At 50.9% G+C, this 26167-nt stretch overlaps 1 protein-coding gene across 9 annotated transcripts in view; it reads left to right on the forward strand.

Moving 5' to 3' along the window:
* Positions 1-26167, forward strand: part of AACS (acetoacetyl-CoA synthetase) — a 76964-nt gene that overhangs the window by 42936 nt on the left and 7861 nt on the right. For 5 of the 9 annotated variants that reach the window (XM_063785296.1, XM_016924612.4, XM_063785294.1 and 2 more), the window contains 8 exons: positions 6197-6277; positions 10029-10153; positions 15423-15487; positions 15620-15742; positions 18871-18984; positions 20045-20170; positions 24710-24779; positions 25501-25559. In XM_063785296.1, coding sequence (XP_063641366.1) covers positions 6197-6277; positions 10029-10153; positions 15423-15487; positions 15620-15742; positions 18871-18984; positions 20045-20170; positions 24710-24779; positions 25501-25559 — 763 coding nt within the window. The remainder of the gene's footprint in view (positions 1-6196; positions 6278-10028; positions 10154-15422; positions 15488-15619; positions 15743-18870; positions 18985-20044; positions 20171-24709; positions 24780-25500; positions 25560-26167) is intronic. The other 4 variants (XM_016924611.4, XM_054664707.2, XM_063785297.1 and 1 more) reach the window with 2 other exon arrangements.

Here is a 26167-nt window from a genome sequence, read left to right on the forward strand (position 1 = left end):
GGCCTCTTTCCTTGGCTTGTGGACGGCCACCTTCTTGCTGTGTCCTCGTGTGATCTTTCACGTGACACCGCTGGTGTCTCTGTATGGGTCCAAGCTTCTTCTCCTGAGGACCCCAGTCAGATCGGATCTGGGCCTGCTCTGACAGCCTCATTTAAACTCTGTCACCTTTTAAAGGCCCATTTAGTCACATTCTGAGATACTAGGTATTGGGCTTCAACATACGAATTTTGGGGGTACGCAGTTCAGCCCATGACACATGCTTTTAATTTTTCTTATTTCACCGAAAGTCTAACTTTATTAAAGCACCTGAAATAATATGTTACTACTATGCAATAGAATGTATATGTATAGGTTAGTGACTTTTAACCTGTTATTTTATTTTATTTTATTTTATTTTTTTTTGAGATGGAGTCTTGATCTGTTGCCCAGACTGGAGTGCAGTGGTGTAGTCTTGGCTCACTGCAACCTCTGCCTCCTGGGCTTAAGCAATCCTCCCCTCTCAGTCTCCCATGTAGCTGGGATTATAGGCGTGTGCCGCTATGCCCTACTCGTTTTTTTGTTTGTTTGTTTTGTATTTTTGTGGCTTTTTTTTTTTTTTTTTTAAGACCGGGTTTTGCCATGTTACCCAGGCTGGACTCAAACCCCTAGGCTCATATATTCCACCTGCCTTGGCCTCCCAAAGTGCTGGGATTACAGATGTGAGCCACCATGCTCAACCAAACCTTTTATTTTTGAAAAAAATAAAATACCTAGAGAACCTCTAGAAAAGCTGCAAGAATAGTAAGCTCCATGGTACCCTTCAGCTGAATTCTTCCATTGTTGACATTCTGTCTTTAATATTTTCAACGTCCTTTTGTTTTGTTTTGTTTTGAGATAGTTTCTCACTTTGTTGTCCAGGCTGGAGTGCAGTGGCGTGATCATGGCTCACTGCAACCTCTATCTCCTGGGCCCAAGCGATCCTCCCACCTCAGTCTTCCAAGTACCTTGGACTACAGGCACGTGCTACTTTTTTGTTTTTGTAGAGATGGGGTCTTGCTATGTTCCCCAGGCTGGTCATGAACTCTTGGGCTCAAGTGATCCTGTCGCCGTGGCCTCCTGAGTGCTGGAATTACAGGCATGAGCCACTGTGCCTGATGTCAACATCCATTTTTAACACGTCCTAAAAGCCTCTTTCGCCTTCTTTCTCTCTCAGCGTATAACACATGTTGTTGTTTTGCTTTTTGTTGAACCATTTGAGAGTACGTTGGGGCCACAATGATCTTTCACTCTTTAATATTTCAGCACGTATCTCCCAAGAACAGGAGCGTTCTCTTACAGAAGAGTGTGTAGCGCGCTCATCAAATTCAGGAAGGTTGGCGTTGGTGCAGTGCCGCCCCCTCATCTATGGTCCACACTCAGGTCGCCAGTTCCCCAGTAGTGTCCTAGCAGCTCAGGCGGTGGCACGTCAGTCGCCAGGTCTCCTGCATGTCTGGAGCAGCTCCTTGGGCTTCTTCGTCTTTCGTGACACTGACATTTTCGAAGAGCCCAGGCTCCTGGTTTGGCAGAATGGCTCTGTTTGGGTCTGTCTGGTGTCTCCTCGTGGTTAGGTCCAGGTGATGCAGCTTTGGTGGGAACACGCTGGAAATGATGTGGTGTTCTTCTCCGTGCATCTATCGGGGGGATACAACGTTAGTGTATTTCATTTCTGTGATTTCACTAGGCCACTCTTCAGAAATGAAATGCCTGGGTCAATGTGGTGCTTTGCTTTTTTTTTTTTGAGATGGAGTCCCGGCACTGTCACCTGGGCTGGAGTGCAGTGGCTCAATGTTGGCTCACTGCAACCTCTGCCTCCCGGGTTCAAGTGATTCTTGTGCCTCAGCCTCCTGAGTAGCTGGGATTATAGGCACCCACCACCACGGCCGGCTAAGTTTGTGTGTGTGTGTGTGTGTGTGTGTGTGTGTGTGTGTGTGTGTGTGTTTAGTAGAGACGGGGTTTCACTATGTTGGCCAGGCTGGTCTCCAACTCCTGACCTCGTGATCCACCTTCCTTGGCCTCCCAAAGTGCTGGGATTACAGGCGTGAGCCGTCACGCCCAGCTGAATGTAGTGCTTTTCTAATAACTGCTATCACATCTTACTTCCTCTGATCCTCTTCTGCCCCTGGGCTTGATAAGAGAGCTTCTTCCTGACTCGGTTGAATCCTTACCTTGCACTCAGACTTCTCCTGGGCCGGTCTGTGGGAGTCAGGATGCTTGCCACGCCGTGGCTCTCACCCTCACGCTGCTCTAGGCTCTCCTCTGGGCCAGCTCTTCAGCTTTCCCCATAGCTCATTTCCCCATTTCCCTATCAGTTGGCTCAGCCTATAGGGAGGAGAAAAACCCACTGTATCTTGGTCAAACCTTCTGATCACCACTTTTTCCCCCAAACTCAGAAGAAGAGAATTCTCCAAGTGGAGAAACCTTTGCTTGATAAGACAGTGGCATTTGAAAAGGAAATATACAAGTTCCCTTATTCTAGCTCATTTAGCTTTTATAGATGTTCCCTCTACCTAGAAGCAGTTTGAATCCCTTCCATAGAAAGGAAATATTTACATTGGAATCATTTGAAAGCCCTATTAGGCTTTTTACAGAGTATTTTCATCAGAATGTGGAAAGGAGTCAGTGTGGTTTCATCATCACCTAGATCTAGATTCACTGAAGGTCTTGTTGCAGGCTGTGAAATAGATCGAAGGTCCAAGAGCCTGTCCACACACAGCAGGTTAATTCTCAAGAAACCCAGGGGTGGGAGCGAGGGGCTGAGGTCAGGGGTGGGGGGCAAAAGCCTTATTTCTAGCAGTTACACTGGCTCAACTGAGTTCCCTCTTTGCAGGCAGCGAGCTGTCCTGTCGCTCAAATCATCTGATTTTATGAAAGCCAGTCGGGGTGTGTTCACAGACTAAGGTGTATTTGGAATCGCATTTTCCCTGTGAAAGGGCAGCCCTGTTGCACCTGGGTGCAGGTCTGTGAATGAGCCACTGAGATGAGCATTTTTAGAAATCTTGCAGACAAGGGTCGGGGCGGGGGCGGGTGTATGTGGCCAAACAAGACATTTTAGGAAAAATGGAAATGTATAACTGTACTTTTATTTTTAGTGCTCTTTGCATAGTGCATGTCATTTTTTTAAGAGGAGCATAAAAATATATTAGATATAATATAGCTTGCTCATAAAATGATCATGCCTGGTATATTTAGAGTGTGGAAAAATCAGGAAAAATTATATGTACTCCATCTTCACTGGGCTCTTGCATCTCTGGAGAAGTGACTAAGCATCTTGCTCGTTCTCTAGAGTTATCTTGACTACAAACTTGAAAACAGTGAGGCAACATAGGCCAGAGTCCTAGGGCTGCTCATAATCCTCCCGATTGAGTGGGGTGGGGTTGTGTTACTGGTTTGTTGGTTTGCGCTTCCTAAGTCCGTGAAAGGTGTCAGAAAGCGGCTCCCCTTTCTCTTCCTTTACATGAAATTACTCTCCTGCGCTGAGACCCAGGAAACTGTTTATGCTGCCTTACCCTCAGGGAAAGCATTCAGACTTGACCATAAATATTTAAGAATTAAGGGAAAAACGATGGATGTAACTTGTTAAGAGTCACACAGAGAAATTCTTGAGAGAGGAGGAGGGCCCATCATTTGTTTTGTGCCATCTGAGAGAATGAGGCTAATGAACCACTGAACGAAGGTGGGCTCATATCTCTGCTGTGCTCTCAGCAGACCACGTGAGCGAAGCTGTAGAGTTAAGTGCTGATTTTAAGTGAAAAAGAAAATGGGAGAGGGATTTGCCACAGGCTCCTAGAATCCGAGTTCCCTGTCCTTTAAGTGGATTCGTGGAAAGATTTAGTTCATGGAGACAGTTCCTGAAAAGTTTGTCACCCCCAAATTATTGCCTACCCACTGTGCAGGAGAACAGATTGTCATGTAACTTTCTAAGAAGCTTTTGAGTGCCTGGGGAAGGGAAGGGAAGGGGAGGCTGTCTCTTGACCCTGACTGGGGATTCTTGTTAAACTCCACCCTGCAGCTCAGCTTCCAGAGCCCGGAGGCAGCCTTGGGGGACTGCAGAAAAGGGCAGTGTATTGTCTGTTTTCATGCTGCTGATAAAGACATACTGAGGGCTGGGTGTGGTGGCTCATGCTTGTAATCCCAGCATTTTGGGAGGCCAAGGTGGGCAGATCACAAGGTAAAGAGATCGAGACCAGCCTGGCCAACATGGTGAAACCCTGTCTCTCCTGAAACTAAAAAAAATTAGCTGGGCATGGTGGTGTGTGCCTGTAGTCCCAGCTACTTGGGAGGCTGAGGCAGGAGAATCACTTGAACCCAGGAGGTGGAGGTTGCAGTGAGCTGAGATCGCACCACTGCACTCCAGCCTGGTGACAGAGCGAGACTCTGTCTCAAAAAAAAAAAAAGACATACTGAGACTGGGCAATTTATAAAAGAAAGGTTTAATGGACTTAACAGTTCTACGTGGCTGGGGAGGCCTCACAATCATGGCAGAAGGCAAGGAGGAGCAAGTCACATCTTACATGGATGGCAGCAGGCAAAGAGAGAGAATGAGAACCAAATGAAATGGGCTTCCCCTTATCAAACCATCAGATTGCATGAGACTTATTTGCTACCATGAGAATAGTATGGGAGAAACTGCCCCGTGAGTCAATTATCTCCCACCTTGTCCCTCCCACAACATGTGGGAATTATGGGAATACAATTCAAGATGAGATTTGGATGCAGACTTGGAGCCAAACCATATCAGGCAGCGTCTGCCTGTCTGCCTGGCAGTTTCTGGAAGCTTCAGTTGCTGCTGTTTGTGGGCTGGGTGGCGGTTGCCTGTTTGGGATGGACTCTGGAATAGGAGTTTTGGCTCCTGAATGGGAGCCTGTGTTGGATAGGATTGTTCCTGGTGAGCTCTTAAAGGGATCATCTCCTGCAACTGGCTTTTGGAAGCTTTTCCCTTGGGTATAATGAGGGCCTTCATGGCTGGGTTTTAATATATAAGTCCTTGCTTCAGCCTTCTAGGCCCTCCACAACCAGGAACACCTTTGTGATGAGCCAGAGGCTCACATCTGTGGACCAGACTGAAGGGCAGTGGTCACTGAAGGGGCAGCATCCCCGTCTGTCCTCAGGATCTTGTACGAGATCTGTTGGAAAGACAGGAAAACCGAGGCTGGGAGCGTGGAGTGACGGGTGCAGGGGCCGCTGGCTCTGCTCTCTGGGTTGTGCCTGGCGATGGGAAGCTTCCTCTCCTCCCTGCCCCTGCCAGACACACAGAGTTGCTTGGAACAAGTGTGTTCTGGGCAGTGGAAGATTATATAGTTGTAAACAGACATGAGGGAGCTCCCGGCATGCCAAGGAAGAGCTCCCAGGTGTGCTGTTAGGTGGAAAAGGCAAAGTGCGGGACACTGTGTCACAATGAACAAAATGGCATTAATAAATATGTGCCGGCATCAGCAAGAAAGACGTTCACAGGAAACTGCTAGGACTGGCTGCCTCTTGGGAGAACTGGGTACAGGACAGGGAGAGAGGATGGCTTTTCATAGTATCTGCTTCAGAGTTCTGGACCGTGCAAATATATTGCCTATTAAGCACCAAAATTAAAAGGTAATAGGGCATAGTGGGTGGGAGGGAGCGGGTCTGCTTGGGTGTTTTAGCCAGAAGCAGGGTCTTGTGCTGTCCCCTCAGCTGAGGCATTCCTGAAATCCGATCTTGAACGTGAGTCCCAGCTACAGTCTTGCTCTGTTGCCAGTGCCCCACCCCCACCACATCCCCCTCACCCCCCTGTTCCCTGTCCCCCATGAGGCTGGGCTAGCACCCGTCCTGGAAGGGTTAGGCCCTGGTCTTTTGCTCGTTGACTCTCTTCTCAGGAAGGGTCACTTCTCTTCTGCCTGAAGCTGGTGGGCCTCCGTGGTGCCCTTGATGTCCTGGGCACCGAGAGCTTGAGGGCAGACAGGAGTGTCAGGGTTTTCCTCTCCAGACTACAAGCCACGCTCAGCTCTTGGGGGAGAGGGACATGGGGGCATGGCTCATCACAGGGGAGCGGGGGGAACCCTCCAAAGTCTGCTTCTCCCAGGAAAGAAAATGGGGATCTGCTGGGGCTTCTTCCTGGCAGCGTCTGAGCAGCGCGTGGGCCAGGTACCAGATTCCTGGTACTGTATGCCTAACAGAGAGCACCCGCTCCCCCGTGTCTCCCCTGCAGGGCACCCTCATCCAGCATCTGAAGGAACACCTGCTGCACGGCAACATGACCAGCAGTGACATCCTCCTGTGCTACACCACGGTAAGGGCGTGCCCAGGCGCTGGCCTGTGCTTCACCATGGTAAGGGCTTTCCCGGGCGCCGGCCCGTGCTGCGCCGTGGTAGGGGCTTCTCTGGGGCGCTGCCTGTGCTGCACTGTGGTGAGGGCTTCCCCAGCGCACGGTGTCGAGTTGGGCCCGCTCCTCCGCCCACCCTGCCTCAGCAGCATGGAATCCACGCCATGAAACCAGAACTCAACTCAAGGTGTTGGAGGCCTTCCTGCCCTTGTTGAGCACTGAAAGACAGAAGGTTAGGACATGTTAAAGGAAGTGTATTTTACCCCAGAGGAGGAGAACTCAAAACATCAAGAGCTTCCACAGGATCTAGCTACAGGTCCTAGGTGATGCTTCTGTGCTGAGTTTTTTTTTTTTTTTTTTTGAGATGAAGTCTAGCTGTGTCACCCAGGCTGGAGTGCAGTGACTGGATCTTGGCTCACTGCAACCTCCACCTCCTGGGTTCAAGCGATTCTTCTGCCTCAGCCTCCTGAGTAGCTGGGACTACAGGCGTGAGCCACCACGCCCAGCTAATTTTTTGTATTTTTAGTAGAGATGGGGTTTCACCATGTTGAGCAGGCTGGTCTTGAACTCCTGACCTTGTGGTCCGCCCACCTCAGCCTCCCAAAGTGCTGGGATTACAGGCGTGAGCCACCACCCCTGGCCTGCTGAGTCTTTATGCCAAGTGGAATGCAGCAGGCACATGCCTGACCTGTGAGGTCAATGCCCAGGGCCCTTCTGTGCCCCTTATGAGAGACTCCCCACAGATGCAGGAGGGAGGACAGCCCCCCGCACCAGTGACCTCACACAGGTGCAGGAGAGTATCAGACCCCCCACCCATGACCTCACACAGGTGCAGGAGACTGTCAGACCCCTGGGACTGCACACAGATGCAGGAGTGGGGACAGACCCCTGGGACTGCACACAGATGGAGGAGGGGGGACAGACCCCTGGGATTACACAGAGATGCAGAAAGGGTCAGACCCCTGAGACCTCACACATACACCCGTGCAGGGGACAGACCCCTGGGATCTCACACAGGCTCAAGAGTGGTGACCTTGGGTGTGTTTTTGATGTGTGACTGTGGAGAGGCCCCTCCCTGCTCTCTGTGACCAGCTGTGAATTAATAAGGGGCTTGAGACAAATGATTCAGGTTTTTTTTTCTGCAGGGATTTGCTCTACAACCCACCCCTGTCCCCAATCCCTAACGTAGAATACCAGTGCCAGCCCCACCCCCACGATGGACCCTTGTGTGCTGGGTCCTTTCTCAAACATTTCAGGGCGGGAAGCCCGGGCAGCAGCATCAATGCAGTGTCCTTACGGAGGTGCAGAAAGCTCCCAGCAGCTACGATGATGCAGGATTCGGCTGCCTCCCTGGGACATGGCAATTTAAAATGGGAGGGTCTTGTATTGAGAGGAAAGATACAATGGAAAGAACTCAAAAATTTGGAGCAGTTTTCTCAGAGGCATTTCATTTTTACTGGAAGGATCCTGCCCACTAAGAATCAGGCAGTTAGATTTTTCCTGGAGCAGCTTGACCCCACCTGTGTTCTTTTATTTTTATTTTATTTTATTTTTTTATTTTTTGAGACGGAGGCTCACTCTGTCACCCAGGCTGGAGTGCAGTGGCACGATCTTGGCTCTCTGCAAGCTCCGCCTCCCAGGTTCACGCCATTCTCCTGCCTCAGCCTCCCGAGTAGCTGGGACTACAGGCGCCGGCCCCCACGCCTGGCTAATTTTTTTTGTATTTTTAGTAGAGATGGGGTTTCACCGTGTTGGCCAGGATGGTCTCGATGTCCTGACCTCATGATCCGCCTGCCTTGGCCTCCCAAAGTGCTGGGATTACAGGCGTGAGCCCCTGCGCCCAGCCTCCCGACCTGGGTTCTAACAGCAGCCTTGGTGGCAGTTGTTTCATGTCCTGCAGCCCTGGGCCCAGCCTATACTGTGACCCACCCTCCCTCCCTTCCTTCCCCTTCCTTTCCCTCCCTTCCCTTCCCTACCTCTCCCTTCCTTTCCCGTTTTCCCTTTGCCTTTTGTCCCCCTTTTTCCCTTTGCCTTTCTTGTTTTCTTTTGACAGTCTCACTCTGTTGCTCAGGCTAGAGTGCAGTGGTGATCATGGCTCACTGCAGCCTCCAACTCTTGGGCTCAAGTAATCCTTCCACCTCAGCCTCCAAGTAGCTGAGACCACAGGTGCACTCCACCATGCCTGGCTAATTAAAATAATTTTTTTTCTGGAGTCCAGGCACGGTGGCTCATGCCTGTAATCCCAACACTTTGGGAGGATGAGGTAGGTGGATCACTTGAGGTCAGGAGTTTGGGACCAGCCTGGCCAACATGGAAAAACCCTGTCTCTACTAAAAATACAAAAAAGTTAGCCGGGTGTGGTGGTGGGCACCTGTAATCCCAGCTACTTGGGAGACTGGGGTGAGAGGATCACTTGAACCCAGGAGGCAGAGGTTGCAGTGAGCCGAGATTGTGCCACTGCACTACAGCCTAGGTGACACAGTGAGACTCCGTCTCAAAAAAAAAATGTTTCTCCATAGAGACCAGGTCTCACTGTGTTACCCAGGCTGGTCTCAACCTCTTGAGCTCAAGTGATCTTCCCACCTTGACCTCCAAAATGCTGGGATGACAGGTGTGAGCCACCAGGCCTTGATTCAGCTTTTAGCAGCTTTATTGGACAATAAGGTGGCCAGGAATGCTATGCTGCTCGGGGCTTCCAGGCACTGGTTTCCTCTTTGGGGAACAGTTCCTCAATAAAAGAAATTGAACGAGTACATTAAGACCTGTTCAGAAAGCAGCTCAATGGCTAGGTGTGATGGCTTATGCCTGTAATACCAGCACTTTGTGAGGCTGAGGCAGGAGGATCCCTTGAGGCCAGGAGTTCAAGATTAGCCTGGACAACAAAGTGAGACCTCCTCTACAAAAAATAAAAAAATTAGCTGGGCGTGGTGGCTCACATCTGTGGTCCCAGCTACATGGGAGGCTGAGGCAGGAGGATTACTTGAGGTTAGGAGGTCGAGGCTGCAGTGAGCTCTGATTGTGCCACGGCACTCCAGCCTGCGTGACAGAGTGAGACCTTGTCTCAGGGGAAAAAAAAAAAAAGAAAGCACCTCAACTAAATGGAGACCTTTGGCTGTGTCCTTGTGCCCTCTGCCTTTGTGCGTTGGGAGTAGGTGTGGGTGGGCCTTCCAGGGGACGCTGGTTTTGGGTCACTGTAGCCCGCATGATTTGGGGACGGCACTAGGCTGTGGCGGGCGGGAGGCAGGTTCCCGACACCATTCATCATGGATGAACAATGTCTTGGGGATGGTTCCGTGTCAGTCCAGACCTCATTCTGTTTCATGACTGTGCAATGGCAGCTGTCATACTGCTGGGGGTCAGGTGCTGTTCAGAACGCCTCATGTGGGTTCAGTGACTGTGTAGGAGTGTCAGTAGCAAGTGTGCACCTCCTGTGGCCTTGCTTGTGTCGGTAACACCTACATTGCTTTGTCTCTGTCACCAGCAAGGGTGCAACAGACGTTCTGTGACGCATCTTCATGCACATGTGTGAATATGTCTGTGTGATCCATTCTTAGATGTGGAGTTGCTGGGCCAGAGTGTCCTGCATTTGAAATGGGCAGTTAGCACCAACCTGTGGCTCCATCTTAGGTGGTTTCCCAGGGACACAGGAAGCTGAGGGGGCAGCGCTGAGGGGAGCTGCCTAGCGCCTGCTGAAGCCGCACCCCTCCTGTCTTTGCAGGTCGGCTGGATGATGTGGAACTGGATGGTGTCCCTTCTGGCCACAGGAGCGGCCATGGTCTTGTACGATGGCTCCCCCCTGGTGCCCACGCCCAATGTGCTCTGGGACCTGGTTGACAGGATAGGGTAGGTACCAAGATGCTGTGCTCAAAGCAAGGGACAGGCAGCACCAGGAAGGCTCCTTGGGATCAGATGCAGAGCCGTGCCTGCCTTCTACCGTGGTCGGGGCGTCTCTGGCATGCTCTGCCTTTGTGGACGCCCCCTCTCCAAGAGGAGGGCATGGGAGGTGCCAGAAGCAGAAGGTGAAACTGTTAGGAAGGGAGGGACACCAAGGGCCAGGGCTCTTCCCTCCAGAGTGAGGGCTGAGAAAAATCCTACAGGTAGTGTGCAATCTCATTTCTTTTAAGAATCTATTTCTATTTTTAAGATTATTTTTTAGTAAAAATTGTATGTATCGTAAGGCACGTGGCATGGTATTTTGCTGTGTATACATATAGTGAAATGAGTACTGCAGTCAGGCAGATTCGCATTTGCATCTCCTTACACAGTTACCTGTTTGTTTTTAGCAAGGAGAGCACCTGAAATGGACTCTCTTAGCAAAGTTCCAGCACTTATTACATAGGACGGCGTTGTCAGCTGCGGTCATCGTACTGTGCATTCATCTTATTTCTCTACTTGTGGCATTTCCCAGCAAAAGGAGGAAAACTGAGGGTCGCCTAGAGTCCTGTTTCACACAGGTTCTGCAGACTCAGGAGTGAGAGAGTATTCATCCATTTTCCTACTGCTATGAAGAAATGTCTAACAGTGGGTAATTTATAAAGAAAAAGAGGTTGAATGGACTCAGAGTTTCACATGACTGGGGAGGCCTCACAATCATGATGGAAAGTGAATGAGGAGCAAAGGCACGTCTTACATGGCAACAGGCAAGAGAGCGTGTGCAGGAGAACTGTCCTTTATAAAACCATCAGATCTTGTGAGACTTATTCACTATCGAGAGAACAACTCGGGAAAAACCTGCCTCCATGATTCAATTACCTCCCACTGGGTCCCTCCTACGACACATGGGGATTATAGGAGCTACAGTTAAAGATGAGATTTGGGTGGGGACAGCTAAAACATATCAGAGATGAAGTGAGGTGAAGGCTGAACGCACAGGGGAGGTGTGTGGATAAGTTCATGAGGGGTGGGTGCAGAACCTGTGACTGGGGGGCTGCGTGGTGTTTGGATTTCCTGCCACCTTTCTCCTGAGCCCATTGGCAGGAGGAGAACCCTGTTTGTTCCTAGCCGTCCCTTGGGGCTGGTGGCCACCTGTCTTCTAGGGTCTTCCTCACCTCATCATAACTGCACTGACTGCTTCCTGGGGCCCCTGGAGGTGGTCACTTACTTCCTGTGGCCCTGGCTGGATGGTAGACAGGAATCCCATGAGCACAGGCGGGAGCCAGTTGGGTACCCTCCTGGTGCCTGAGAATTATGCAAATGGGGATAGGTGTAGTGGTCCCTGCTCCCCCCCGACCCCAACTCCTTCTCATCATCATCATTAGAAGGCATCATGAGATCCAGTCTCGTCAGCACTTTGCTGATGAATTAATCACAACTGGCTGGCGTGTTCTGGCCACTGTGGTCTTGGTCACCCTTGGCCTAATGACAGTGTTTCCAGAGATAAGAATATAGAAGTTGCCAGAGCTCCAGGGGCCCAGAAACAACCATGCTCTGTCCTAATTACATCTGAATCTGTTCATGGGGGAAACAGGAGCCACTCATGTTTTTAAATCCTTGGCCATTAAACATTTTAAATATAACTTGGCCTGGGTAATATTTAAATCCTGACATTTGGCTCACAATCTTAGTGAGGAAGGCTATTTCCTAATGAGATTGTTTCCAGCAAAAGGTTAATCAAATCCCTGGGAACTTCAGATGGCTTTAGAATCTTTACCCTTTTACCCTTAAGCCAGGCTCCAGGTGGAGGAAATTTTATTGGTGTGTCGGGGAGGCAGGCACTGGGTCGGGGGTTACTGGAGGAGGGGTGGAGAGGGAAATGTACATCAGTGAGGCCCGGTGCTAATGAGATCCAGGGATGAAGCATCCCAGGGAGACCGTGCTCTGTGTGTGCATGGGTGTGAGTCTGCGTGTGTGCACAAAAGTGTATGTGAAAGTGTGTGTGCGCGTGCATGGAGCGTGATCTTGTGAAAGGGAGCGTGGGAGTGCGTATATGCATGAGTGTATGTGCACCTACATGTGTGAGTGCAAGTGAGTGCATGGATGTGTGTGCATGTATAGGTGTCGGGTGTGTGTGCGTGTGCATGCAGCTGTGAATGCTGTACATGTGGATGCATGTGTGCCTTGTGTATGTGTGCATGTACCTGTGTACACGCGTACATGTGCGAGTGTTCACAGCATGGTGGCTGGTTCCGTGCCGTAATCACGGGCCCTGGGTTGGCCAGAGCGCTGAGGCTGATTGAGGTGTGGTCGTGCTGTCGCAGGGCTCCCTCTGGATGTGGCCATCGCCCCGCCTGAGAGAGCCTCCTGCGCCGTTTGGCGAGGCAGGTGTGACTCGGCACCCTGGCAGGGGCTGCGGGTGAGGAGCTTTCGGAAGAATGCAGGCTTTAAACCACTACACTGGTCGCCACCAGCAGTGAGAGGGAGCGGGTGCTGGGCGGGGCAGGACACTTCAGCTCAGTTCTGTCCACCTCCTGGAAACTGAATGTTGTGTAACAGTTGAAAGCAGTCATGGCAAACCCTGTTTTGTGGCAAGAGGCATGCGGGGCAGGCACAGTCCTCGTGATGCTGTCTCAGTGCCTCTGATTAAAACCCACATCTGTTAGTAAATGAGGGGTGAGATCTCTGTTGATTACCAGCATGTCAGCTCTCAGCCTTATTGACACATTCGATCAAAGAGCATTTATTTTGTAGGCACAGACAAGATAATTTGAAAAGATGAATTTTCTTCTTCACAGGGGTGTGTTTCTGGGTTCTAGTGAGGGGACTATTCTGGATAGAATTAGGGCCAGGACCCCGGGGACTTTGTCCAGTTTGCTAGTAGTGGGGCAGGTGTGGACGTTGTCTGGGTTGCCCGGTTTTGCCCGTCTCTGAATGGGACCATTGTCTAAGATGGTTCTAGAGGGCAGGGGCCCCGTGGGCGAGCAGGCTTGTCCTTCTAAGGAAGTGCATGGGTTGGGTAGCACTTTGTCGGGATCTGCACCCCGTGTGTGCTGGACTACGTGCTCCGAGCCAAGCTCCCTGCTGGGTCCTGGGGGTCACTTGAATCCTGGAGGCAGATGTTGCAGTGAGCTGAGATCACCCCACTGTACTCCAGCCTGAGTGACACAGAGAGACTCCATCTCAAAAAAAAAAGGCAGTGTAGCGCCTGAGTGAAGAGAGCATTGCCAAGGCGGGGGTAGGGGCAGAAGCTGAGAGACTCAGGTTGCTGGAGCCCACAGGCGCAGTGGCGACCCTGGAGGGGCTGCCTGTGGGCTGATCCACACTTCCCTCCGCACAGGGCTCCAGGCAGTCTCGGGCACCGGGTCCCAACGGTTTAGGGACCTGAGACTGTCTCATGCTTTGGTGCAGCGACCCCTACAGTACTTGCTAGAAATAAGACGTGGCATGAGTGCCCGCAGGTGGGCTCCCGTGCTTCCAAGAGCTGAATGGTGTTGCATTTCCTAACCATCTTACCTGCACCCTGGAGATAGATGGGGGACTTTGCCGTTTCTTCAGACAAGCAGGACTGTGACTCACAGGCCGGAGAGCATCACCTCTGAGTGCTGGCGGAGCCTCACCAAGATCAGGGTTTGCAGAGTCTTGCCTGCACTTGGACGCGCTGTAGACCCACAGAGAGCCTTCGAGTTTTCTGGGGGTGGGCAGTGGGGGGATTGCACAAAACCCGTGTGTTGTTTGGGCGTGGCTGTTGATTGGAGAGCTTTGTACCTGTAGCTGGAGGTGGTCACTGCTGCTCAGGGCCGGGTGATCACCATTAGAGTCATGAGGTCTCCATCCTCTGTTAGTGATACTTGCAAAGGAAGTGACACCTTAGTCCTTGGCTATGATGTTGAAGTAGTTAATCAAACTCTGAGTTTATGAAAGAAGCATGGGGGATGGTGGGAGGAGCTAGTCTCCCTCCCCCAAAACTCCAGCCATCTCTAGGGTACAGTGGTGGCTTTGTTGGTGGCAGGGTGGGTCTGGGGAAGTAAGAGAACAAAGGTGTGGGAGGTGGAAGGACCATGGTAACCCGCCTCCTTGCGTGGAGGGAGACCTACCCTGCCATTGCCTTAGCCACGCCCAGCCCAGCCAGCCCTGAATTCCGGGATGTTCTGTGCCATGTTGCCTCGTGGCTTCAGACAGCGAATGCTATGACGGTCTTCCGTGGGATGAGTCTCTCCACCGAATGTGCAGGACTGAGGTTCTACTGCCCAGAGTGACCCAGAAGAGTCTGAATCTCACAGCCTCCTCTAGGCCCCGAAGAGAACAATGTTCTTTAGTTGGGCCGACTGAGTTTACATGTGAAGGGCCGCCTGGCTGGAGGAAAAGCTGAGGAAGGAAATAGCATATTAGACAGGGCTGCCCTTGAAAGCGCAGTGAGGTATATTCAGCAGCGTGTGTTGTTCTGTGAGCACAAATGCATAGAACGCTGGATTCTGAACGTTCAAGAAGAGCTGGACTTTTCTAAGTTTCATAAAAATGTGATCTTGTTTAAGAAAAGGGGATGGGTGGAGAGTTTCAAGTATGGCACATGTTTTCACAAATAAAGAATTCTCCCAGCACTTTGGGAGGCCAAAGCAGGAGGAGCACTTGAGCCCAGGAGTTCAAGACCAGCCTGGCAACATAGCAAGACCCTGTCTCTCAGCTGGGCATGGTGGCATACACCAGTAGCTCTAGCTACTTGGGAGGCTGAGGTGGGAAAATCACTTGGGCCCAGGAGTTGGAGACTGCAGTGAGCTGTGATTGCACGACTGCATTCCAGCTTGGGGCAACAGAAGGAGACCCTGTCTAAAAAAAAAATAATAATAATTCTGTAGCCTTCTCTTCATTGGTGAATGAATGTGTGAGGATAGAATTTGAGGGGACTTGATTTTTATGGCCTCCTTTGGTCCCCCAAGATACAATACTCTGCAGTTGGGAAGATAATGGGTTCGGGTGAGCGACTGTTTTATGTGACGCCTCGTGGTAAAGGGAGCTGGCCCTGCGTGCTGAAATCAGTGTAAAGAGCAGTCAGGTGCACCGGTGAGGAAGTCAGGTGCCGTGACTCAGACTCGAGTAAACACGAAGTATGAGTTCAACCCAGAAAACTGCTCTCTCTTGGGTTTTGCAAACTTGTCAGAAATAAATCACTAACTTTAGAAAGCTTTGGTGCAAGAGCCTTGAAGAGTTTCTGGTGTTTTCTTTCCCACCTGCACCCTAGCATCACTGTCCTGGTAACTGGGGCCAAGTGGCTGTCAGTGCTGGAAGAGAAGGCCATGAAGCCGGGTGAGTGTGCCTCTTCAGTACTCATTCCCTGTACTGCCAATCAAGGAAATTAAATCCATCCTATTACCTGCTTGTGAGTGAGGCTTCAGGCACTGGGTTTAGTTTTAATCTTTTGGTGACTCTGCACCCCAGTGGAAACCCACAGTCTCCAGATGCTCCACACGATCCTGTCCACTGGCTCCCCACTGAAAGCCCAGAGCTACGAGTATGTCTACAGGTGCATCAAGAGCAGCATCCTCCTGGGCTCCATCTCAGGTATGGCCCCGGTGGGGACAGTCCTTCCAGCCATCCCCGCCGGCCCCATAAGTATGCACACCTCTGCCCAGTGCTTGGATTCATCCCAAGGACACGGTCCGCTGGGCAGCCAATACGCACAGTCCCTTCTCATGATCTGAGGCAGTGATGTTCCACAAAGTCACTGTGAACACGGAACCCATACGGAACCCTTGCTCCTGGGGGAAATAGATTTATGTACACACACACACCTCTCACATCGATTATAGTCTTAAAATCCAAAACAATACATCTTGGTAGGTTCTACATTTTTTATCTTGCAAAAGAGAAAATGCAGTTCAGAAGCATTCAGTGACTTGCCCAAGGCTGTCCCACCGTCAGGTGCTAGAGCTGGGATGCCACGCCCGGGAAGACAGCACCCTGCCCCACCCTGCCCTGGGCTCCTGTGTGTGAGAGCAAGGCAGGGAGGCTGTGTCGCCTTGTGTGACCTCAGTGGGAATGTGCCTGGGTGACTTAGGGTTTTGACTGCTCTGCAATGTCTGAGAGTGACCACAAAAGCTCCAGAGTATAGATCTGGAGGTGTAACATACCTTTTAGTGAGTAGGCAAATTCCCCAAAATAGAATCTGCAAATAGTGAGAATCCACTGTATGGAAGGACAAATATTGCCACATTGTTTATATAAGTAAAAAATAGACACTACCTATATGCCCAGCAGAAGGAAATTGATTGAATAATTTAGGGTACAGTCTTAATTTATGCAGCCATTAGAAGTGCATGAAATACACTGATGGACATTGAAACATGGCCATCATGAGTGAAAAAATCAGATTGCAGAATTACAAGGTGCGGTCATTTTTGCAGGTGGAAAACAGGTATATATGGATGTGTACATGCACACTCATGTATGTATATATATGGGTGTATTATATGTGGATTCCAAGTGAATTTTTTTTTTTTTTTTTGAGGTAGAGTCTTGCTCTGTCACCCAGGCTGGAGTGCAGTGGGTGCGATCTCAGCTCACTGCAACCTCTACCTTCTGGGTTCAAGCAGTTCTTGTGCCTCAGCCTCCCAAGTGGCTAGGATCACAGGCATGTGCCACCACGCCCAGCTATTTTTTCTATATTTTTAGTAGAGATGAGATTTCACCGTGTTGGTCAGGCTGGTCTCGAGCTCCTGACCTCAGGTGATCCACCCACCTTGGCCTCCCGAAATGCTGGGATTACAGGTGTGAGCCACTGTGTCTGGCCCCCAAGTGCATTTTTTCTCATAACTTTTTTCTTAACATAAAGTTGTGCTTTAGAAAATGGTTCATGCACGTGGTAAAAAATTCAGAGTCCACAAAGGTGTCCTCATGGCTGCCGTCCCCCTTCCCCAAGGAAGCCGACGTCGTTCCCTTCAGAGATGTTCTGTGCATAGGTGAGCGTGTGTGCTTGAGTGTGTGTGAGTGTGTGTAAATGGGGCGAGAGCACCTCATTTTTACACAGATGTAGTTTAGGGTACACACCTCAATTCCCCTTCACATGACTTAAGAGTTGATTCCATTGCTGCCCATAGAAATCTTTGGGTCAGTTTTTTTTTTTTTTTAAAGACAGGGTTTTGCTCTGTTGCCCAGCCTGGAGTGCACAGTGACACGATCATGGCTTACTGCAGCCTCCACCTCCCGGGCTCAAGTGATCCTCCCACCTCAGCCTCCTGAGTAGCTAGGAGCACAGGTGCACGCCACCACGCTCAGTTATGTTTTTTTATTTTTTGTAGAGACGGGGTTCCACCATGTTGCCCAGACTGTTCTTGAACTCCTAACCTCAAGTGATTCTCCCACCTTGGCCTCCCAAAATGATGGGATTACAGGCGTGAGCCACCGTGCCTGGCCTGGGTCACTTTTATTTTATTTTTACATATTTGTAGTTCTGATTTTTCTCCTTGTGATTTAAAAACATACTCTCAAAGCACCTCTTTAAGAGGTGCCATTTATACAAAATTAGCTGGGCATGGTGGCACATGCCTGTAATCCCAGCTACTAGGGAGGCTGAGGCAGGAGAATCGCTTGAACCTGGGAGGTGGAAGTTGCAGTGAGCCGAGATCGTGCCATTGCACTCCAGCCTGGGCAACAAGAGTGAAACTCCGTCTAAAAAAAAAAGGTGCCATTTGCCCGAAGCCTGAGACCGACCCCTCAGCCTTCCTCCCCACCGTTGGTTCCTCGGCCTGAGGTGGGGGGTCTGAGCCATTCCCACCAGCAGAGTGAGCAGCAGGAAGGAGGTCAGGAGCCCTGCTCAACCTTGATGGTGGCAGAAACGAATGTGACTCACTCATTTTCGTGGGACACATCAGTCAGTGACATGAAATGGCAGAGAAGACATCACATTTTATTCTCTGCCTGAAGGAAGAAATAAAATCACACTCCACGATCTTGCAGCTGGGAACTTTTTGTTTTGTTTGTTTGTTTGTTTTGACAGAATCTTGCTCTGTCGCCCAGGCTGGAGTGCAGTGGCACAATCTTGGCTCACTGCAACCTCCGCCTCCCGGGTTCAAGCGATTCTTGTGCCTCCGCCTCCTGAGTAGCTGGGATTACAGGCACATGCCAGCACGCCTGGCTAATTTTTTTGTATTTTTAGTAGAGATGGGGTCTTACCATGTCACCTAGGCTTGTCTCGAACTCCTGAGCTCAGGCAATCTGCCCACCTTGGCCTCCCAAAGTGCTAGGATTATAGACGTCAGCCACCTCGCCCAGCCACATTTCTGTTTTTCCAACCATTAAGTCCGCATAAACCATGGCACTCGAGCCTTCCCATGTGATGGGTCTGTCTAGGCAGTGCCTGCCAGGTATGTATCACAGGCAAAGCTTCCATTTTCTGCGATCCTGAGTCTTGAATTTCAGCATGACCACAGGAGGTCATTTACTTAGCGGATCCTCTGGCAGGAAGGCTCGGCTAAAACGTCAATCACCAGATGTGGGGGGTTCATTCTAATTTCCATATCACCTCTCCCACTGCTCCCTGAAGAGAAGCCCCACCTGTCTGGGATGTTGCAGTGTTTGTCTGGAAGAGTAGATATTTGTCCTCTTGGCACCTTCTTCTTTGTTGCTCACTAATTTAACACAATTTGTCTTGGGCTTCTGAATTTTGAGTCTCCCTTTGCCATTGCTTGCAGGAGGCACCGACATCATCTCCTGCTTCATGGGCCACAATTTTTCTCTTCCTGTGTATAAAGGGGAGATTCAGGCCCGGAACCTGGGCATGGCCGTGGAAGCGTGGAACGAGGAAGGTGATGGCTCTACCAACTGTTTCTTTCTGTGATTAGGCGTGAGTTGGGAGCGTGGGAGCGTTCGGATGTGTAACTTTGCTTGGACATAGTTCTCCAAAACAGCCCTCGGAGGGGAGGCCCCTGTCACTTGCAGTGTGATGTCCTTTCCCCCCAGCTTGGTTTAACACCCGCCGGGCTTCTGGTCCCTAGCCTCTGAGAGGTCAGGGTCGAGCTGGAGGACAGGTGGAGAGATGTGTGCTCGGGAACAGTGGGCAGGTGGGTGGTCGTTGCCCTGCATCCGAACCCTGGTGCTGGATACACAGGCAGCAGCCAGCTCTGAGCTTCTGAGAACCTGGTCATTGAAGGGATAGTCTCCCGCTATGCTGGGCCTGGCAGCTAGAAATCCAGCTGTGCTAGGAGGGGTGAGCAGGGCTCAGTGCACCTGCTCTGCAGAGCAATGTGGGAGGAGTCAGTGAAGCTGAAGATGCATACGTGCCCTGTGATCTGGGAATGCCACTCCCAGAAGACTTACTTGTGATCCATGCAAGAATGTTTGTAGCGCTCCATGATTTGTAATGGAAAACAAAATTGGGAACAATAGAAATGTCCATCTTTGAGAGGAAGAAACTCTGTGATCACATGTGGAGAATGACCAAGTGGTGAATACGAATGAACCAGAGCGAGACCTAGTAGCCCGAACGAGCCCAGATGTCATGCTGAGTGAGCACAGGAAGATGCGGGACACATAGAAGGACAGCGTGTATGTGTTCAAAGGCATGCAGAGTGACGACATATGCTATTTAAGGATGCGTGTGGATGGAGCAGAAATGTTAACACACATGGGAATAACAAATCACTACGTCCGAGACAGCGATTTTGGGGAGCACACAGGGAGGGGACTTCATCTTGGAGGAACGCACTATTAGGCTGCCGTGACAGGTGTGTGGGTGTGGACCATCTCTGTACCTTTGTATATGTCTGGAATATTGCATAATAAGTAATAGCTTAAGAAAGAGAGAGAGACAGCCAGGGTGTGTGGCTGTGGTGTGTGTTGGGCTTATTTTTAATTCTCCCATACCAGGAAAGGCGGTCTGGGGAGAGAGCGGCGAGCTGGTGTGTACTAAGCCGATCCCTTGCCAGCCCACACACTTCTGGAACGATGAGAACGGCAACAAGTACAGGAAGGCGTATTTCTCCAAATTCCCAGGTCGGTTGGAGAGATGCAGACAGAGCTGGCCAGCCTCTGCCTTGGCTGGGCCTTCTGTGTCTAATTCTGTACCATCGTGCCCCTCCCCTCTTCCTTCCCCCACCAGGGCTTGGAGAAGCTGCTTATAGTTCATTCCGCCAGTGGGGGGATAATGAATTTTTGATCAATATCTTGTTGTCTTCAGCTTGAAGCTATCGTGTGCAACTGCAATCTGGTTTAGTTGAATCTCAGCCACCTCTGCCCAGAGCCTCTTGGCCCCAGCCCCTGCTGCTGGGAGCTGGCACGAGCCTCTGGTTTGCATGTGGGAGGGTGGAGGGTGCAGGGCTGAAACAGGGTGATGCCTGCCTGTTCACGAGGAGTGGCATGTGGAAGTGGCGTCTGGCTCGGGTCTCTTCCTTCGTGTCTCTCACCATCATCCAGTCCTCATGGAGATGCTGGAGGAAGAGCGCTTTTGCGGTGGAAGCATTTACAACCCGACACGTCACTCTCACATAGACTGACACCCTTGGGTGTCGTCTTTTGAGTGGTGCCTTGCCCCAAAGCAGGGAAGTCTTTTATTTAAAGCTCTGATCCCTGCCTCCCTCTAATCTTATTTCATAAGCAGTCTTGAGTTATTGCTGCTATATAATTCATCGTTTAGCAAGCCTTCTGTTCCAGAGTTATTTATACTCAGTACTTGCTTTCTGCAGTCTCTCAAAAGGTAATCTGGTTTAGCACAGACCACGTATGGAGAATCAGAAAGCGGTAAGTGGTAGGATTTGCCAGGTATCCTTCCTGCCTTGCGTGTTTGCGTTTCACCGTTAAAGCCATTGTGCCTGGAATAGTGCCTTCCTGCAGCAGCGTGGGGCATCCCCCCAGGGGTGGCTCAGCCTCCACTGCATACCTGCTGCACCTATGCCCCACCTTGGCTCCTGCCGTGAGCAGCTGTGCAGACAGACGAATGCAGAAAAGCAAGAGTGGATGTAGAGAAACACTCATCAGATGACCCTGAAGAGGAGGGTAGGGCCTCCTGCCTTGGGAGGAGAGGCCAAAAGGATTAGAATCTCAGCTTGAGGATCCATCCAAGAAATGATGGCCCTTCATCTTCTGTAACATTGCTCTTTGAAAACTCTCTTTTCTGTCACTTTATTTGTCACATGTGCAAGGGTTCATGTGATAGATGTCTCTCAGGATTAATTTCAGAATAATCTTTTTTTGAAACTGATATTCCTTCTTGGAGAAGACAAGTACTTTGTGATGTGTTATATTTCCATTTTTGCCTTGGCTGCCAGGAAACTCAGAGCTGAAATAATTGCTTTGTTTTTGTAGTCCTCTTACCTTTAGGGTAAGATTTTGCTTCTCTTTGAATAATCCTATCATGAAGTCAGTTTTAAAGGTAGCTTCCTCCAATACTTCCTGAGTGTAGGTGAGAGATATGAATAAATATGGAAAGACAAAGGCAGATCAGATAATGAGATCTGAAGCTGTTTATCATGGACAGGGTGAACATAGGCTGCACTTAGACCCTTCCTCAAGCACCAGCGCTGAGAGATTCTTGGGCTGTATAGGAAATGGCGTGATGGCAAAACCAAGCAACAAGAGCAAGCCTTCCTTCACAACTCGGAGTGGGTTTTTGGACGTCGTTACCTTAAAAAATGATGCCAGGTGAAAATGTAAACAGGCCATGTGCTGGTATGGAAAGATACCCAGGATGTTAGTAAGTGAAAATGAGAGTTTAAGAACAGAGGACATAGCATCCCTTTGGTGTAAATTTTAATTTTTTTATTTTAGAGACAAGGTCTCCGTCTGGCCCCAGGCTGGAGTGCAGTGGTGTGATCTCCACCCACTGCAGCCTTGATCTCCAGGGCTCAAAGGATCCTCCCGCCTCAGCCTCCTAAGTAGCTGGGACTACAGGTGTGTGCTACCATGCCTGGTTAATTTTTGTATTTTTTGTAGAGATGAGGTCTCTCTATGTTGACCAGGCTGGTCTCGAACTCTTGAGCTCAAGCAATCCTTCTGCCTCAGCCTCCTCAAGTGCCAGGATTACTAGCATGAGCCACCACACCCGGCCTTGTGTAAATTTTAAAAAGGAAGTACATATGTGTGATTGTGTGAATAAATGAATAATGAGTATGAATAAGGGGTTATATGAGTGGTGAGATTATGAGCCCATTTTGGTTTTCTTTATGGCTTTTTATTTTTATTTTTTGACACGGTATCTCGCTCTGTTGCCCAGGCTGGGGTGCAGTGGCATGATCTCAGCTTCTCCTGCCTCAGCCTCCTGAGTAGCTGGGATTACAGGCGCGCACCACCACGCCCAGCTAATTTTTGTATTTTTAGCGGAGACGGTGTTTCACCATGTTAGCCAGGCTGGTCTCAAACTCCTGATCTTGTGATCCACCCACCTCGGCCTCCCAAAGTGCTGGGATTACAGGCGTGAGCCACCAGGCCTGACCACTTTTTATTATTTTTAAAAACTTAAAATTTTAAAAGAAAGTAAAAGCAGACTTAAGATTTAGGTAATTGCAGATGCCACATTCCAAACAGGCCTGGTCTGCTATCGGCAGTCACCTGTTCCCACCGTATTTCCACTTTCGCCTCAGCCCCCAGGAGACTCGAAGCTTAAGTCAGTGCCTTGAAGAATGAGAATGATCTAAATCTGTTCAGTCTGCTGTAGAAAGGAAGACATCATTTCTGCGGCTTCGTTTTGCCATCAGGCCACTTCCTCTGTGGTGCCCTGGAGCCAGCCACCAGTGGATTGCTCCTCTCAGCCTGGCTTTGCAAGGGATCAAAGTGTGTCAGGGGGAAGTTTTCACAAAAAACATTTCTTCAGAGTGGATTTAGATCCTCCTTTTTCTCTGCATTTCCGGGGTCTCAGTAATTAGGGCACAGTACTACAGATGGCCCAGAAAACCCAGAAATTTCTCGTCCGATTAAAGGGAGATCTGACTCCAGGCAAACAAGACTGTATGTTGTTGCTGGCACCGAAGTTCCAGAATGAGGCAGGATTCCCAGGTGAGCGGCACAGGCTTGCAGCTCTCATCTTCCAGGGCTGCCATTCATAGACTCAGTTTGCTGAGTAGCCATACAGGCGTGCTCCTGCAGAAGCCAGGCACATCCATTGCAAGCCTAGGAGTGGATTTTTTTTTCCTTATTTGTGTATGTGAATCTTTTAAAAGTCCAATGAGAAAAGAATTGGTTTCATTCTCTAGCTTGGGGAGGCGGGAGGAAAGACCTGAAGACCTGCAGTTCTCTTTTTTTGCATCGGAATAAGTAGCTTTGGGCTCATTTCATTCTCTTCAGCTGCCTCCCAGGGACCATGCACTCCTGTACACAGTCCCCTTGGCCTTTGTCCCCATAGAAGGCTTGGTGGTGGCTTGTGGCAGTGTCTGCTTCATGATGTCACATAAACGCGTGAGTAGACTAGGTAGCTGTTGAGTCATAAGCTGTTTGGGTTAGCTCTTGCCACAGAGTGGAGAAGTGCTAGAGAAGTGTCTCGAGATTTGGGAGGGAGGAGATGCCTTCTGAGGCTGCCGCCCGTCAGTGAAGACACAGAAGCTGGCTTCTTTACTGTTTTCCCTTCCCGGATCGCAGGAAATCTTCGGGGCGTTATTGCAGGAGGCCAGCCTGCTGCTGAGGCAGATGACTTCTGGCATTACAAAGCAGCAGAGATGCGCTTTTGATTACGGCCAGCCAGTTCCCCTCAGTGTGGCTGATCAAGGGCTGGGGGTGGTGTCAGCAGGAGGAGGCCCCCAGCTGGTTAACTGCTCCCTTGGTGACTCTCTTGGCTGTGTGGCTTCTCTTCACTGTTTGGCGCCTGGGTGGAGGATGTGGCCAAGGAACCTCTCTCCTTAGAGGCGGCATCCAAATCTGGGATTTGATCCCTTTGGTCCACCAGCTTCATGGTGCCACCCCAGCGTGCAGGCCTTCTCTGAACAGCTGCACATGAGGCCACTCACGTGGCCTGCTGACACTGTTGCTGTCATCCCTGGCTCTTTCCTCTTCCCTGTCTCCTCATCCCCTGGGTTTTACCTGCTAATCGGCTCTCTGTCCATGTGGCTAATGTTTTGGTTCAAGCCTACATGACTCGGACTGGTGCAGTAGCCTCCTTCCTGGTCACGAGCACGTGTATTCCATTCCAAGATCTGGCCCCAACCTCTGCACACCCTGTGCCCTCCACTGCCCCTGGCCACTCTTGCTTCCCAAGACATGGCTTATTCTTTCCTGTGCTACACTCAGGGTTGTCTCCAGACACTCCTGTTGACCCCCAGTGGCCTGGCCGAGCTTGGTCCTGCCCTCTGTGAATTCCCGGGTCCTTGCTGGTGCCTGAGGAGCTGCGTTCCTCCTCGCCGGCGGTGTCAGAGCTGCCTGGGCAGCAGCCCCGCTAGAGGGCATGTTCCTTGGGGCAGGAACTGTCTGGCTCCCTCTGGCCCCCAGCCCCATGCCAGACCTGCCTCTGGGCCCCAGTGATGTCTGCGGACCTACACCCAGCGTCTGTCCAGGCAGCCTGTCATGGCCCCTTCTCCTCGGGATGACCGGGCACCTCTGCTGTCTTTGCAGGTATCTGGGCTCATGGCGACTACTGCAGAATCAACCCCAAGACCGGGGGCATCATCATGCTTGGCCGGAGGTAAGGGCTGCAGAGTCAGCTTCTCTTTCCTGGAGCCCCACCTTCCAGAGGCATGGGGGTGGGAGAGGAGGTGCTTTCTATAAAAGTCAGTGACCCCCTTCCTGGGCACCCCACTCCACTCCAGCACCAGGGTGTCCACACCACCCACACCTCTGCTGGTGTCTGGGACCCCCCAGCCCCCACCGGCTGGTGCGCCATGTTTCCCCACCCCTGTGCCCGTGCACACACCATCCCTGGGCCTGAAGACCCCCTCTGAGGAAGCATTGTCTGCTCAGTCTGCAACATGGCTGACTGTCCCTCATCTTGGACCCTTCCTGTGTCATTCCTGGGGTGGGGCATCCCTGTGCCAGCTTCCTTCCCGAGGGCTGGGTCTGGGCGTGATCCAAGTCTCCCTGCCCTGTGATGGGGTTCTCGGGTAGGGAGTGTCAGGATGGGGGTTCCACAGCAAAGGCACAGCAGTGTCCACACCTGCAATGGGGGACACGTGTGCAGGTGGGAAGGCAGTGAGGTGACAGATGTTCCTGCCTCCCTCGATGGAGAGCTTTAACCTGAGAGGGAGAAAGAGCCGGGTGGTAGGGCAAGGAGCTGGGGAGCGGAGTGTCCGTGACTAGTCCTGGGGGATGCCATGGGGAAGTGGGGGGTGACTGCCCTCCCGTGGGACCCCTGGGACCTGCCTCACTCCAGAGCTGCGGTGTGGCCCTGACCTCTTCTCTCTTTCCAGTGACGGCACCCTCAACCCCAACGGGGTGCGGTTCGGCAGCTCGGAAATCTATAACATTGGTACGTGCTTCCTCTCCCTGAGCGTTCTCCAGTCTCCAGGAAGGAGGAGGGTCCTGGCGGGAGCCCCAGGGGCCCCACCTTTGGCACAACTCTGGCCCCTTGGTCTCTGGTGTGACAGTGGACATTTGTGAGCCTGACCTCCTTTCCAGAACATACCTTGCCCACACTGCCATCCTCATAAAACCTCAAATGGGGTCTTTAAGGTCCCTTTGCCCATCCCCTTCCTCATTATAGCTCATCCTCCCGGTGAGCTCTGCTGGGTTGGTTACTTGTGTCTATCTACTCTTTTTTTTTTTTTTGGAGACAGAGTCTCGCTGTGTCACCCAGGCTGGAGCGCGATCTTGGCTCACTACAACCTCTGCCTCCTCAGTAGCTGGGATTATAGACATGCACCACCATGCCCAGCTAGTTTTTGTATTTTTAGTAGAGATGGGGTTTCACCGTGTTGGCCAGGCTGGTCTCGAACTCCTGACCTCAAGTGATCTGCCTGCCTCGGCCTCCCAAAGTGCTGGGATTACAGGCATGAGCCACCACGCCCGGCCAACTTGTGTCTACTCTTTATGGTCGAAGAAACCAGAAGCACAGAGAGGGTTCAGGATTGCTGAAGG

Source organism: Pan troglodytes, chromosome 10 (assembly GCF_028858775.2).
Source record: "Pan troglodytes isolate AG18354 chromosome 10, NHGRI_mPanTro3-v2.0_pri, whole genome shotgun sequence".
Lineage (NCBI taxonomy): Eukaryota > Metazoa > Chordata > Mammalia > Primates > Hominidae > Pan > Pan troglodytes.